The sequence below is a fragment of the Ambystoma mexicanum genome, chromosome 1p, assembly GCF_040938575.1.
Source record: "Ambystoma mexicanum isolate Mex_15411 chromosome 1p, UKY_AmexF1_1, whole genome shotgun sequence".
Taxonomy (NCBI): Eukaryota; Metazoa; Chordata; class Amphibia; order Caudata; family Ambystomatidae; genus Ambystoma; species Ambystoma mexicanum.
Genome location: NC_090921.1, coordinates 1,482,841,000 through 1,482,853,245, shown reverse-complemented (window position 1 = coordinate 1,482,853,245; position 12,246 = coordinate 1,482,841,000). Strand labels below are relative to the sequence as shown.

At 45.3% G+C, this 12,246-nt stretch overlaps 1 protein-coding gene across 10 annotated transcripts in view; it reads right to left on the bottom strand.

Annotated features, from left to right (window-relative positions):
- The window catches only part of MEF2D (myocyte enhancer factor 2D), a 1,898,135-nt gene that overhangs the window by 57,678 nt on the left and 1,828,211 nt on the right, over positions 1–12,246 (bottom strand). For all 10 annotated transcript variants that reach the window (XM_069607157.1, XM_069607149.1, XM_069607151.1 and 7 more), the window contains one exon: positions 3,111–3,276. In XM_069607157.1, the coding sequence (XP_069463258.1) occupies positions 3,111–3,276 (166 nt within the window). The remainder of the gene's footprint in view (positions 1–3,110; positions 3,277–12,246) is intronic.

The window sequence follows — 12,246 nt, the reverse complement described above, 5'->3', positions numbered from 1 at the left end:
GGGACTTTAAGGTACCCTCTCGAAAATGTACATAGGGGAAAAACTATGAACCCCTTCCAGTACTTCCATATTAAGATGGGGTGTACTGGTTTAGTTCATAGAGATTGACTAGTAAAGTCAATGGGGACTTTACATGCCCTGGGAGACAGTAGTCAGTCCCAGGGAATGGAGTCTACGTTTGGGGGTTGCTACGACACCCCTGTGTCACTGCACGGAGGGTGCTGTGTAAACAAGTGCATAAAGATGGTCCCTATGGGTGAGAGAAAAGGTCCCATAGGCTTAAACACAAAAATAGCCTAGAACACACATAGCAAAGATGTCTAAGAGTGGGAAAAAGAGTCTCACTCTTAGCAGGTAAAAGAAATTAACCCTTCAAATCCAGCAAAGCTGCTGGGGGACTCTATAGGTAAGGGAAATTAGCCATAAGTGAGAATTCTCCCTAACATTTACTTAAAAAAGAAACACAGGGCAAGTCGTTTTTGATTCAGTATTTAAAATCCTACTATTCATGTGAATAGGACTTATGTTTGGGGCCTTTGAATGCACCCCACAGATTTTTAAATAGTCTCTTGCTATTTCTGCAACAAACTCTTCAATTCATTCAAGGGGCTTTCCCAGGCCCTTGTGTCCCGTTTCCCTGGATGCTTTAGAGTTGTCTGAGGCTCTGAATGTCCATTCCACTTCACAATCATTCTCTCCTTTATTATTCACACACAGGGTTTCAGTCCAACCCCCCTCTTCTTTGGTTTGTTGTCTCCACACAGAGATAGCTATGTAAAGTCTCTATTTGACTTGTTCCTCTTTTGATCTCACCTTTCACTGGGATGAGTTTGTTTGAGTGCCTGAATGTGCCTTACTTTTCTTGTGGTCTTGGCCTTCCCTGGGAAGAACTCTTCGACTGTGGTACCTCTCACTGGGACGAGGGGCTCCCTCCAATCATTGTATTCGGTTTGCTTATAGAGTATAATATGTGCCCCTTTTTACATCTGCGCATCATTCCCCGGGTCTCGCGCTCTTCCCGTTACCTGCCGTGAAAGGAGTCTGCGTCACTGGGTCGAAGCTCTCCCTTTCTTCTTCGTGTGTGCTCCAAACTGCTCTTTGGCATTTCTATGTCCACTATTCTGACACACTTTGGTGTCAGACAGTGGTATCGGCAACAGAAGTGTTTTTCACCAGTTTCCCTTCCAGGCCACCACCTTTTTGGCTTTGTTCTCTACTCGGGTTCTCGTTCCTTGAGTCCATCTTTGGCGTCTCGCCTCTCCGGCACGTCAATGTTGGGGCTCTGCTTTGGACCTGCTCGCGCAACCCTCCTGGGACTTTGACAGGCTTGATCCAGTCTGTACTGCAGACTGCTGGTACTTCTTCTTGCCAGCTGCTCCTTTGTGTGCAAAACAGCAACTTCCACAGTCTCCCAGCTGCCTCGATCAAGCTGGTATGAATCTCACGGGTCTCACTTCCTTGTTCCCCTGACCAGCCTCTTTTTATGGCACAGTGCAGGGGCTTCCCTGGCTTATTAGGAAAGTCCTTCCTTTGTGCATGGGGCACCTTCAGAATACCTCTTCTTGGCTTCTTCGTCTCAGTGATTGAAAGACAAGTATTCTTTATTCCTCTTAGGTTCTTACTCTTTCACAGTACCAATCTGATACTTTTCCTCTTACATTATATCACAATACCATATGTAAGAGGAATCTAGTGGTCCATCAATTAATGAAGTGCTATTAGGTTTTGGAGGATAATGAAAAGGGAGTTCCTCACTGGAAAGGGAGTCCTTATCCCCCGAAGTCTCACTTACCGCCACCCCTAGAGGGAATGTTGCATAGTGGGCTCACCTCCCTAGCCTCACAGGAAGTGGATTCCCACCTGAGGGATGCCACCGAATCCCTCGATTCATCACAGGCGACACAAAAAGGTTTAGAATAAAGATGAAGGATGAAAGCAAAAGAGAAGTGAATTAAAATAAAGAAAGCAAAATGGCAATTGTGCTTTAAAGCACAAAAGGGGAAACTGCGTACGTTGGTGGCATTTTACTTTAGGTCTGTGGACATGCACTAGCCTTGGACAGTGTGGCAATGACATAGGAGCCAGTGTCATGCTAAGGGAGGGTTGTAGATCAAATAGTGATTGGTTGGCAAGTGCGCAAGTACCATGATACTGTGCAAAGATGCAGTAGGGGACCGTCCAAGGTGCAAGTGTGCCAATCTGCATGTCCTGCATAATGCTATGAAGGTGGGCTGAGCTGCCTAAGAACTGGAACATCAGTCATGTGAATGCCAAGTCTGCAGTTAAGCACTGCTAGGTGTAATGTAAAGGTCCTCCAAAGAAGGTGGTTTATATCACATAGGTAGGCCGATTGTAATGACACCAGGCCATGCCCGCAGGATGTACCACTAGGCAGTTCAATGTTAATGCAACAGACTAAATGTGTCATCCAGACCTTCCTGTATTAAATTTGTGTTAAACTGTATAACAACCCAGAAGATTCTGTGCTCGTGGGCCAGTATTTTGGGATGGCAATACTATGCCCGTTTCCTATCCAATTTCTGCGCAGCTGTATGGAAATAAACCTCATTTCTACCTTTCCTGTCGGTTTCTTTAGTGTTTGTTTTGGCGATGAGCAGAGGCTTGTGACATCACCATTACAAATCTACAGGTCAATTGAAATGATGGTATTGAATAACACACATTGGGGGTGAACAAGAATACAGATGGCTCAGGATTCATTGGCTGAAAAAACAAAGCATTTTTGCCATTCCAATGATTTTTTTAAAACATGAAGTTGAAAAATAGGTTTACCGAATGACAACATATGCAGGAGTCCTTAGAAGAATGAAAAAGAAAAAAAATGGCTAAATAACAGAGGGGTTTTGGCTTAGCAACTACAGCAGAATGGTCCAAATGGAAGCATTACCAGTGGTGTAAAGGGCAATCTTCAGAATTCATAAAACTCCTTTATTTACCCCTCACCTGCTCCCCCAACTGAAAATGTGTGAAGCCGAAAAAAGGAACCATTTTTGACCTTTGTATATATTTACCTAAACGTTTATGATTGGAGGCAGTGCTCCCAAGTTTGTCACGAGAAGCACAGAACAAATCACCGTAGTAATACTCACACTAAATTGCTTAGTGACACGGGGATAAGTTGCTGTGGTTGGTGATGCTGTTGGTGGTGCTGCTGCTGCTGCTGTTGTTGCCAGGCAGAGACATTGCCTAGCGACAAACCACTAGGTGAGCTGAATGCCTGGAGTGAGGATAAGTCTGCGCTGGTTAACTGATAATCTGAAATGAAAAAACACACAGTTCACGAGAAAAGGCTAGCACCTCCACCCACACAGTAATCCAGCATGTTCTATTTCACACAATAGTAATAGAAGGTTTGTGCTGTTCAGACATCGTTGAAGACACTCATCAGAAAACTGCAAATAAGCGTTCTGTGTTTTTCGTGCGCATACAACTGAAAAAACACAAATAGCACGGAGGCCATCGTAAAATGCGCATGCAGCTATATATTTAAATAACAGTGGAGGGAGTATGATGAGTGAGTAGAAGAAGTTGTTCTATGGGAGTGATAAAAAAAAAAATCAAAGTGCCCATTAAGAGATATTCGATTTCATAAATGTAAAACGTTTACAATTACATGAAAAACGGTGTTCTCACTTTAAAAGAGCTTTCAGCCCAACCTACCAGCCGTTTTATCTTGATAAAAACATAGGCAACGCCAGCAATATTTATTCTAAGCCACAAAACCCCATCCCGAGCAATTTTAGAAGCAGCTATTTATTCCGATTTTGGGTAGTGCTAATGAGAATTGGCAGTGTTCAGTGATATCAATTAACCAAATGGCTACAGGCAGCAAAGGCTGCATTGTGTGACAGATGACATACCAGGAAGCAGTAACACATGACTGTTTCACGTCATCACAGGAGGCGACATCATTAATGTTAAACAAAAGCTACAAGTGTCAATTTCAAAAGAAAAAATATGTTAAAGGGCACAAATCATCATTTTAGTTAAACACCACAGATTAACTGGGGTGCTGCCATGATAAGCCAAGGACACTGCCCTCATTTCCCGTACAACCCCTTAAATCCTGTTATTGCAATCTTATGCAGTTACCACTGCACACATGCCATATAAATTCATTAACCACTAAATAAGGCTTTCATTCCCAGGTGCAGCTGCAAATACTAGAGCACTCCATTTCATGAAATTATAAGCTTGCATCGCAGGTACAGGAATATAGTATTAGATGTATTCAGGTCTCTCCATTATCACACAAAACCAAATCAATTATTACAGAAACATTGTCATAACATCAACCATAGAGTTGCAACACCTTTTCAGTAACTTAAAATGCATGTGTAACCCAAATTTTCCATGTCAACAGGAATGGGAATGTTCATAAAGCAGTTATTGGTATGGTTTCTTTACTGATGCCCTCTTTATATGAAATGCAGGGTCAATTGACTGTTCTGTCTCCTCCCATGGAGGAACAAAAACGGCCAGTGAGACTCACCAGAAATGGGAGCACAGGAGAGAAGCTAAAGGAGTTAGAGGCTAAAGAGCTGAAGAAGGGCTGAGGTACCAGATACCACAAAGCAGTCTAGGGTGGCTCAGGAACCAGCCAAGAATGTACCATTTGGGCAAACGGCCCTTAAGTGATTTTGTGTTCTGATTTTCCTTTGTAGTGGTAGGTCTAGGGATCAGGCTAGTTTAGATTTCTATATGGGGAGCAGACTTTACTTTGTAGAACATTGTGACGTGCACCCTTTTAACACTGCTACAGGGGACATGGGATTTACTGGGCATTAAGGGTAGAGCAAATATGAGTGCTATTTACGTAGTTAGCCTGGCATACTTGGTTGCAGCCAGTCTAGATATACTTTCTTACTATGGCAGCAAGTGTAAAGCAAAAATGATGAGTGCTATTACATTGCTAAACAGGCATACTTGGGTGCAGCCGATCCAGCTATACATTCTTACTGAGGCATTGTTTTTATGGGCATCATGGGTAAAGCAAAAATGAGGAGTAATGTTACATAGGTAGACTGGCATACTTGGGTGCAGCTAGTCTAGCTATACTTTCTAATTGTGGCAAGGTATTTTTTACTTGGCATATCAGGGGTGGGCAAACATGATCACTGCTCTTGCATAGACTGGCCTTCATTGGCGCAGCCATATTGGTTCTAATTTTACAGTGGCATGGCTACTGGGCATCAAGGGTAAAGCAAACGCGTATTACATGGCTAAACTGGCCTTCATTAGTGCAGCCAGTCTGAACATGTTATTTGTTACATTAGCATGGCATTTCTTACTAGAAAATCCAACAGAAATGGTAATGATATAATTGTGTGCAATCTGTTTGGATATGTATGTGTACAGCTAGCATGAAAATATATTTTTTATACTGCGCACATAGTGAGCAAAAACAATGAAAATGTGTTGGAAAAAGATCCTCTACCGAGTTGGTGACTTGCATTGTTTTGATTTTTTCATGTGCTACCATACACAACTGATTGCAGTGTGACTTTTTATCCAATTTTTCACAAAAAAGTGTTCGAAAATGCACCATTGTGAAGCTTTTCTTGTGCGAGAACCCTAAATTTCGCTCACTCAAGGCAAACATTTACTCCTCTCCAGTAAAAAATTCACCAGCCGCCACTGTCTTTCCCCATCCCCCCCTAGTATCATGCCCACTGACGTGCAGAGGACGCCAGTAAGGCCAAGTACATTCCCAGAGAATCACAGATAGTATAATGGCACCAACCCTCATGAAACCGCTGTGACTAGTACCTGGGCCGCAAGTAGACTAAATTCAACAGGTCACCTTCCTGAAGGCAGTAGGTTAATTGTGTGTTCTTCCTTGGGCTCTTTGCTGCTCTTTGGTCTTTTCGACTGTCTACTAAGTGAAGCATTAGCACTCTTTTCTCCTTTCCATCACTACTAGCAGCAAACGAGCAATCTGCTATGGGCTGTGGGAGGACTATGGCTTGGAAATGCTCACTGCTTACACCAGCCTTGTCCCTTCTGCAATTCCTTAATCATTGTAGGGAACAAGACAGCAAGAGAGTAAACAGTTTTGAAAGATTTATTTTTAATGTTACCCTTGCAATCCCTGACTCCAGGTGTGGACCAGGGATAGCATCTGCTCCTAGTCGTTGGAGCCACGCACTAAATTGTGCCTCCTACAGTGCTTCTATACAGGTATTGCACAGACCGTCAAGTTCTTGATTCAGAGGTAGCCAACCTGTTCTCTCTTCAGACTGGGAGTAGAGCTTATTTGGTAGAGCTGCCAGGAGCTGTTGATGTTCCTACCTGTCAAATGGCTTTAAAAGACAAGCCAAAAGCGAGCACAAGAACCAACCCCTTTGTATTTAGATATATGACCCACTAACTAGTCTAGTCATTTAGAAAAAAGCACTCCCTTGTGCACCCTCTCCTTAAGAAGCCTTCTGCCAATCCTCCTTCTCCGGCAAACTACCGCCCAATCTCCATCACTCCTTTCCTGGGCAAACTCTTGGAAAAGCTGGCCATATCTCAGCTTACTCTCCATACCAAATCTGTTGGTTGTCTCCACGACAATTAGTCTGGCTTTAGAGGAGCCAGAAGCACGGGAACTGTTCTCCTGATCACCTGTGAAGACCTGCTCCTTAATCTCGACTCTAGCCTTCCTTCTGTCCTCATCCTACTTGACCTTTCTTCTGCCTTCGACAAGGTCAACCACGCCATCCTGAGAAATCATCTCTGACAACTTGGGCATCACAGATCAGACCCAGCGTGCTTGATCTCCTTCCTCTCCGATCCTCCCTCCTAGGTCCACCTGGGGTCCTTTCTCTCCACCACCACTCACCCTGGCTCTTCAACCTTTACTTGGCACCTCTGGCCCACCTTATCTCTACGTTTTATCCTAACTTTCAGTTTTACGCGGATGACACTCAGCTCTCCTTCAGGCTCCCCTCTGCCTCCTCTCTCGTTCATTCCTAACCGTCTATCCGCGATTCAGGAATGGTATGACTCCAACAATCTCTGCCTTAATGCCATTAAGACCGAGGTCCTTCTCATTGGGACCCCTGCAGCCTCCCTCCTTGGACAGGGATCAAGTTCAAGGACCTCTGCATTTTCCACAAGGTTTTCTGGGGGCAGGGACCACACTACATCCAACTCTCTCTTCCTAAGCACTTTCCTTCTCGAGCCCTCCGCTCATCCAACTCTCTGAGGGTCAGATGCTTCTCCTGGCAGAGAGAGTGTGTGTCTGTGTGTCTCTGTGTGTGTGTGTGTGTCTCTGTCTCTGTGTGTCTGTCTGTCTCTGTGTGTCTCTGTGCATCTCTGTTCCTCTCTGTGTGTCTGTGCATCTCTGTGTGTCTGTCTGTCTCTGTGCGTCTCTGTCTCTATGTGTCCGTCTATGTGTCCGTCTGTCTCTGTGCGTCTCTGTTCCTCTCTGTGTGTCTGTGTGTCTCTGTGCGTCTCTGTTCCTCTCTGTGTGTCTCTGCGTCTCTGTCTCTGTGCGTCTCTATGTGTCTGTTTGTCTCTGTGCGTCTCTGTGTGTCTGTCTCTGTGCGTCTCTGTTCCTCTCTGTGTGTCTGTGCGTCTCTGTGTGTCTGTCTCTGTGCGTCTCTGTTCCTCTCTGTGTCTGTGCGCCTCTGTCTCTGTGCGTCTCTATGTGTCTGTCTGTCTCTGTGTGTCTCTGTCTCTGTGTGTCTCTGTCTCTCTTCCTCTCTGTGTGTCTGTGCGTCTCTGTCTCTGTGCGTCTCTGTTCCTCTCTGTGTGTCTCTGCGTCTCTGTCTCTGTGCGTCTCTATGTGTCTGTTTGTCTCTGTGCGTCTCTGTGTGTCTGTCTCTGTGCGTCTCTTTTCCTCTGTGTGTCTGTGCGTCTGTGCGTCTCTGTGTGTCTGTCTCTGTGCGCCTCTGTCTCTGTGCGTCTCTATGTGTTTGTCTGTCTCTGTGTGTCTCTGTCTCTGTGTGTCTCTGTCTCTCTTCCTCTCTGTGTGTCTGTGCGTCTCTGTCTCTGTGTGTCTGTCTCTGTGTGTCTCTGTTCCTCTCTGTGTGTCTCTGTTCCTCTCTGTGTGTCTCTGTTCCTCTCTGTGTGTCTGTGCGTCTCTGTCTCTGTGTGTCTCTGTTCCTCTATGTGTGTCTGTGCGTCTCTGTGCGCCTCTGTGCGCCTCTGTGTGTCTGTCTCTGTTCCTCTCTGTGTGTCTGTGCGTCTCTGTCTCTGTGCGTCTCTGTGTGTCTGTCTCTGTGCGTCTGCGTGACTGTCTCTGTGCATCACTGTGCGTCCGTCTCTGTGTGTCTGTCTCTGTGCGTCAATGTGCGTCTCTTTTCCTCTCTGTGTGTCTGTGCGTCTCTGTTCCTCTCTGTGCGTCTCTGTTCCTCTCTGTGTGTCTCTGCGTCTCTGTTCCTCTCTGTGTGTCTCTGCGTCTCCGTGCGTGTCTGTCTCCGTGCGTCTCCGTCTGTGAGTCTCCGTCTGAGTCTTTGAGTCTCTGTCTGTGTATCTCTGTCTGTAATGGTGTGCAATGAGTTTCACAGATTTGCCGCAATAGTATACTTCTTGACCTACCAAAACCATAGTTTATATAAATAGAAAAATCCTGATAGAGGTTTAAAATCCTTATAGTGGAATAGGAAGGAGGTTAATTTTAATAACCAATAGCATTTTCTCAATATCACTGCACAGAAGAGAAAGGCGTCTGCCTTAAAAGGACTCCTGATGTCAATTAAAATTAAGTGTTGATTCCTTTGCTACCGTTAATTTACACTGTGTGTGACTCTTTAAATGAATCAAGATTTTGCGATCTCCAAAATAAAGCCTATAGACGAAGTAGCCAAACATCCCACACCCTGTAGTTTTATATACATATCCGAACTACAAACCGTCAATGTCTTATATCTATATTAAAACCACATGTAGAATATGAAAATTATATTTAAGTCCACTGTTTTTCTCTCAGGCCAACACTTGTCGATGGAGTCAGAGAAAATTGAGAGAAATATATATTGTAGATTTCCAATCAGAATATTTTGTGATGCTAACAAGTTGTGACAATATTTGAGAAGATTGCTTATTTTTGTCTAGAATAGTTGTTCAGATCTGTTTTTATATACAAATGGATGATATTGTGAATGTAAATTTGTAATTATTTATTGGGCATTTGTTAGGCGCCTATACAACAAAATGGTGTTTCCAGGTGCCACAAGGCGAAGTGGGGAGGGAGCTGGGGGAGTAAATAATAATGGCAAAATACCATAGATGTACGATCGTGGTCCTACTAGGCCTTGTGGCACTTGGACGTGCAAGTGCAGTGAAGAGAAGCACAGGAGGTAGGGAAGAGAGGGGGGGAGGTAGGGGAGAGCAAGGTATGGGCAAGTGCTGGTGATAGCCCCAGAGGGAAGTACCAAGGGGAGCCAGGGGAGGAGGCCGCTGGCTATGTGCTAGGGCGCTGGTATCCCAAGGGTGGGATGCAGCTGCCAGGTAGGGGGCCCGCAAGGGCAATGCAGAGGGGGGAGAGAAGGGTGCTGTGTCAACTGGGAAGGGGCCTTGTGACTTGCAAGATTCATGAACGTCCAGGCAACCAGTCTCAGCGGCAGTGAGTGATTAGCAGGGAAGGGAAAGAGGTAGAGAAAAGCAGAGTTTTGAGCAGTTTCCGTAATAAGGAGGTCCGGCTCAAGTCTGAGAGGGGCAGGGAGGCTGTTCCAAAGAGGCACCAGTCGAAGAGAGATCTGCTCACCACTCTCTGCTTGGAGAAGCGTTTGACAATCAGAGAGTTGGAGTTCGACGAGCAGAGGGCTCTAGCTGGGAAGTATTTAGGGAGAGAAAGTTGGAAATAGCATGGTCCCAGGCCACAGAAAGCCTTATGGGTGATACAGGGGGTCTTGAATTTGATCCTCGCGTCCACCGGGAATCAGTGGAGAGATTTTAGGGCTGGAGCGATACGGTCCCTGTGCTTGAGGCCAAGGATACTCTGGATTAGATGAAGGGACGTAGGGAGAAAAGGGGGAGATTAAGGAAGAGGCTGTTGCAGTAGTACTCCCTGTAGAGGCCAAGAGCTCTGGAAATATTGAGCTTCAGGGGAAGATGAGGAAAGGGAGAATGCATCTAAGGAGGTGAAGCTGGAAGTAGGCCTTCTTGGCAAGGTCCAAGATGTGAGGGGTGAAGGAGAGAGAAGAGTCAAAGATGACCCTGAGGTTTTTGGCCTCACTGGACGGTGAGGGTTGAGGGCCCAAGCAAGGTGGTCAGAGGGTAGAAGTGGAAACAGGGCACAGGTGCCCGATTAAGAATGATATCCATATTACTGGCATTAAGACAGAGGTCGTTAGCTGCACATCATTCCTGGATAGCAGTCAGTGAGTCAGGGATGAGAGAAGGAAGAGGAGGTAGAATAGGGAAGTATGAAGGAAAGTTGTGTGTCGGCAGCATAACACTGGAATTGAGGATCGAAGGAGGAGATCGGGAGAGCAAAAGGGGTGCAATAGATGTTGAAGAGCCATGGTGACAGGATAAAGTCCTGGGGGATGCCACAGGTAGAGAGTGAAGTGGTGGAGGAGAAAGGGCACACTGCAACTGGGAAGGGCGGTTAGTGAGGAAAGAGGTCAGCCAATCCAGTGGCTGGTCTGTGATGCTGAGGGTATCCTGGAGCCATTTTATGAGGATAGAATGATTGACAGTGTCAAAGGCAGAGGAGAGGTCAAGAAGAATGAGAACAGCAGAAGAGTTAGAGTCAAGGTTTGCAAGCATGTCTTCACAGGTGTTTAGGAGAGCAGCCAACAAGTGTAGTATGAGGGATCAGTTCGGGGAGGACCAACTTCTCCAGGAGTTTACTCAGGAAGGTGGTGTTGGCGATAGTTAGCCAGGCAGAAGGGGTCAGCAGACGGCTTTTTTAGGAAAGGGTGCATAAGGGAGTGCTTAAGGGAAAGAGGTAGTGGGGAAGGAATAGTTACAGAAATCAGCAAGAGCCGGGGCGAGAGAGGAGATATTGTCCTTGATGGTTCTAGAAGTAGAGTAGGGGAGCGCCTGTTTGAATGAGACCTTCATAGAGCGGACAACTTTAGAGACCTCATCAGGTGCTATGGGCAGGAGGGAGGAAAGTTCAAAGGGAGGGGAGCCAAGGGAAGCTGGACAGCAGGAGGGGGAGTGGAGGTGAGGGTGGAGCAGAGTGAGGACAGAATGTCCTGAGTTTTAGATGTCCAATGGGAAGCCAAATCGGTACACAGAGCCTGGGAAAGAAGGACAGAGGTGGAGACTGCAGATGGATTGGTGAGTTCCGTGCAAATTTTTAAAAGTTCAGCTGTGTTGTTAGTGGCTCTAGAGAAGATGAGATGATAGCAGGCAGGTTAATTTTCTTTTCTGTAGGTACATCACCTGTATTTGTATGGCATATGGTGGGTGGCATCCCCAGCTTTCTAAGTTAGGGACAAACTTTAATTAAAAAAAAATAATAAATAAAACATTCAGATTAAAAAATCATGCGTTTCTTGTTCCAGAAATTTGGGGTGAGATTGTTGTGGTGGCGGCTTATCAAAATGACGTTTCTGCATAAAACTAATTTTCCAAATTGATATATTTTATAAAGTTACTAAAGGTGAAAGCGGAATAAATGAAGACACTACAGCATAAAATTGATAATGGTTCTATGATCAACTAGCTGTCTTTGCTGGTTGATGTATGGAGTTTATGGTGGAAGTTTATTTGAGGCTGTGTCCATGGGTGACTGCTTTAAATCTGTGTAAAGTTCATGTACCTCCTTTGCCTTGTGCAATGTAAATGGATAAGTGGTCCCCATAGAGGCCACTAATGCTTGTTTTTGGCTCTATTTAAGAGACAATACAACACATGGCCCCAATGGTGAAATGAAGCACTTCTGGCATGCGTGGATGAGTGTTGTGGTTGGTCAGATTACATAAGTAATACCTAGGATGATTAATATGTTGGTATGCTCTTAATACCGGAGACCAGTCTCTAAGCGCTGCACTGCATTCGAACCTGTGTTGCTCTGCGTTGACTTGCTACCAAGACAAACCCACTTGTTTATTTTGTTTGTGATCAAATGGCAGCTGGCTTAGTTCTCTGGTGTTGGCATGTGAGAAATAGGTGTTTGCCCCGTTGCATTAATGCCCATTAGGTGTGTTTCTGGGTGAGCAGGCATTAATGCTAGTTTCATGACCTAGGAAAATCTACAGCTTTAAACCAAGAGGCCAAAATATTGTTTATGGAGCTGATCAGCAAAGATAAAGTCATCCAAGTCTGTGCTTGACATGG